At 60.6% G+C, this 645-nt stretch overlaps 1 protein-coding gene across 1 annotated transcript in view; it reads right to left on the bottom strand.

Annotated features, from left to right (window-relative positions):
- Nucleotides 1–636, bottom strand: part of EMH_0041400 (uncharacterized protein) — a gene marked incomplete at both ends in the record, with an annotated part of 1,395 nt that extends 759 nt beyond the window's left edge. Inside the window, one exon of the mRNA XM_013495617.1 lies at nucleotides 3–636. Within this exon, the coding sequence (XP_013351071.1) occupies nucleotides 3–636 (634 nt within the window). The remainder of the gene's footprint in view (nucleotides 1–2) is intronic.
- Between the last annotated feature and the right edge of the window lie 9 nt (nucleotides 637–645).

Here is a 645-nt window from a genome sequence, read left to right as displayed (position 1 = left end):
TGCTGCTGCTGCTGGATAGAAAGGCATGCTGCTGCAGCGCGTGACTTGTACTCCTTGCTGCTGCTGCTGCGTGGACGGCATAGTATATGAGAGCCCCCCATAGAGAAGCGAAGCAGGAGCAGCACCCCACCCACCAGCAGCAGCAGCAGCAGCAGCAGCAGCAGCAGGAGTCGATCCCGCCGATCCCAACAACCCCACAGACCCCCTCAGTGCTGCATACTGACTGTAGGGGGTGGGGTTGCTGCTGCGGGGGGTGGTAATCTGCTGCTGCTGCTGCTGCTGCTGCTGCTGGTGCTGCTGGTGCTGGTGCTGGTGTCTGTGTGCATCAGCAGCAGCAGCAGCAGCAGCAGCAGCAGCAGCAGCAGCAGGAGCACTGCAGCAAGAAAGCGTAGAAGCAGAAGGAGGGAGAGAGGAGGGGCCCATAGAAGGAGACAAAGACAAAGAAGAGAAAGACCCAGACAAAGCAACACCAAACCTCTCTTCCTGCTGCTGCTGCTGCTGCTGCTGCAGCAGCTGCTGCTGCTGCCGCTGCTGCAGCTGCTGCAGCTGCTGCTGCTGCTGCTGCAGCAGCAGCTGCTGCTGCTGCTGGGCTCGTGAAGGGGGCACAGTTGAATGCCGAACAGAGGGAGGATTCATGCCCCTCAT

The sequence above is a fragment of the Eimeria mitis genome, genomic scaffold (genome assembly GCF_000499745.2).
Source record: "Eimeria mitis Houghton genomic scaffold, Emh_scaff1668, whole genome shotgun sequence".
Lineage (NCBI taxonomy): Eukaryota > Apicomplexa > Conoidasida > Eucoccidiorida > Eimeriidae > Eimeria > Eimeria mitis.
Note: the sequence above shows the minus strand (reverse complement) of the source record. Positions and strands in the feature narration are given on the sequence as shown.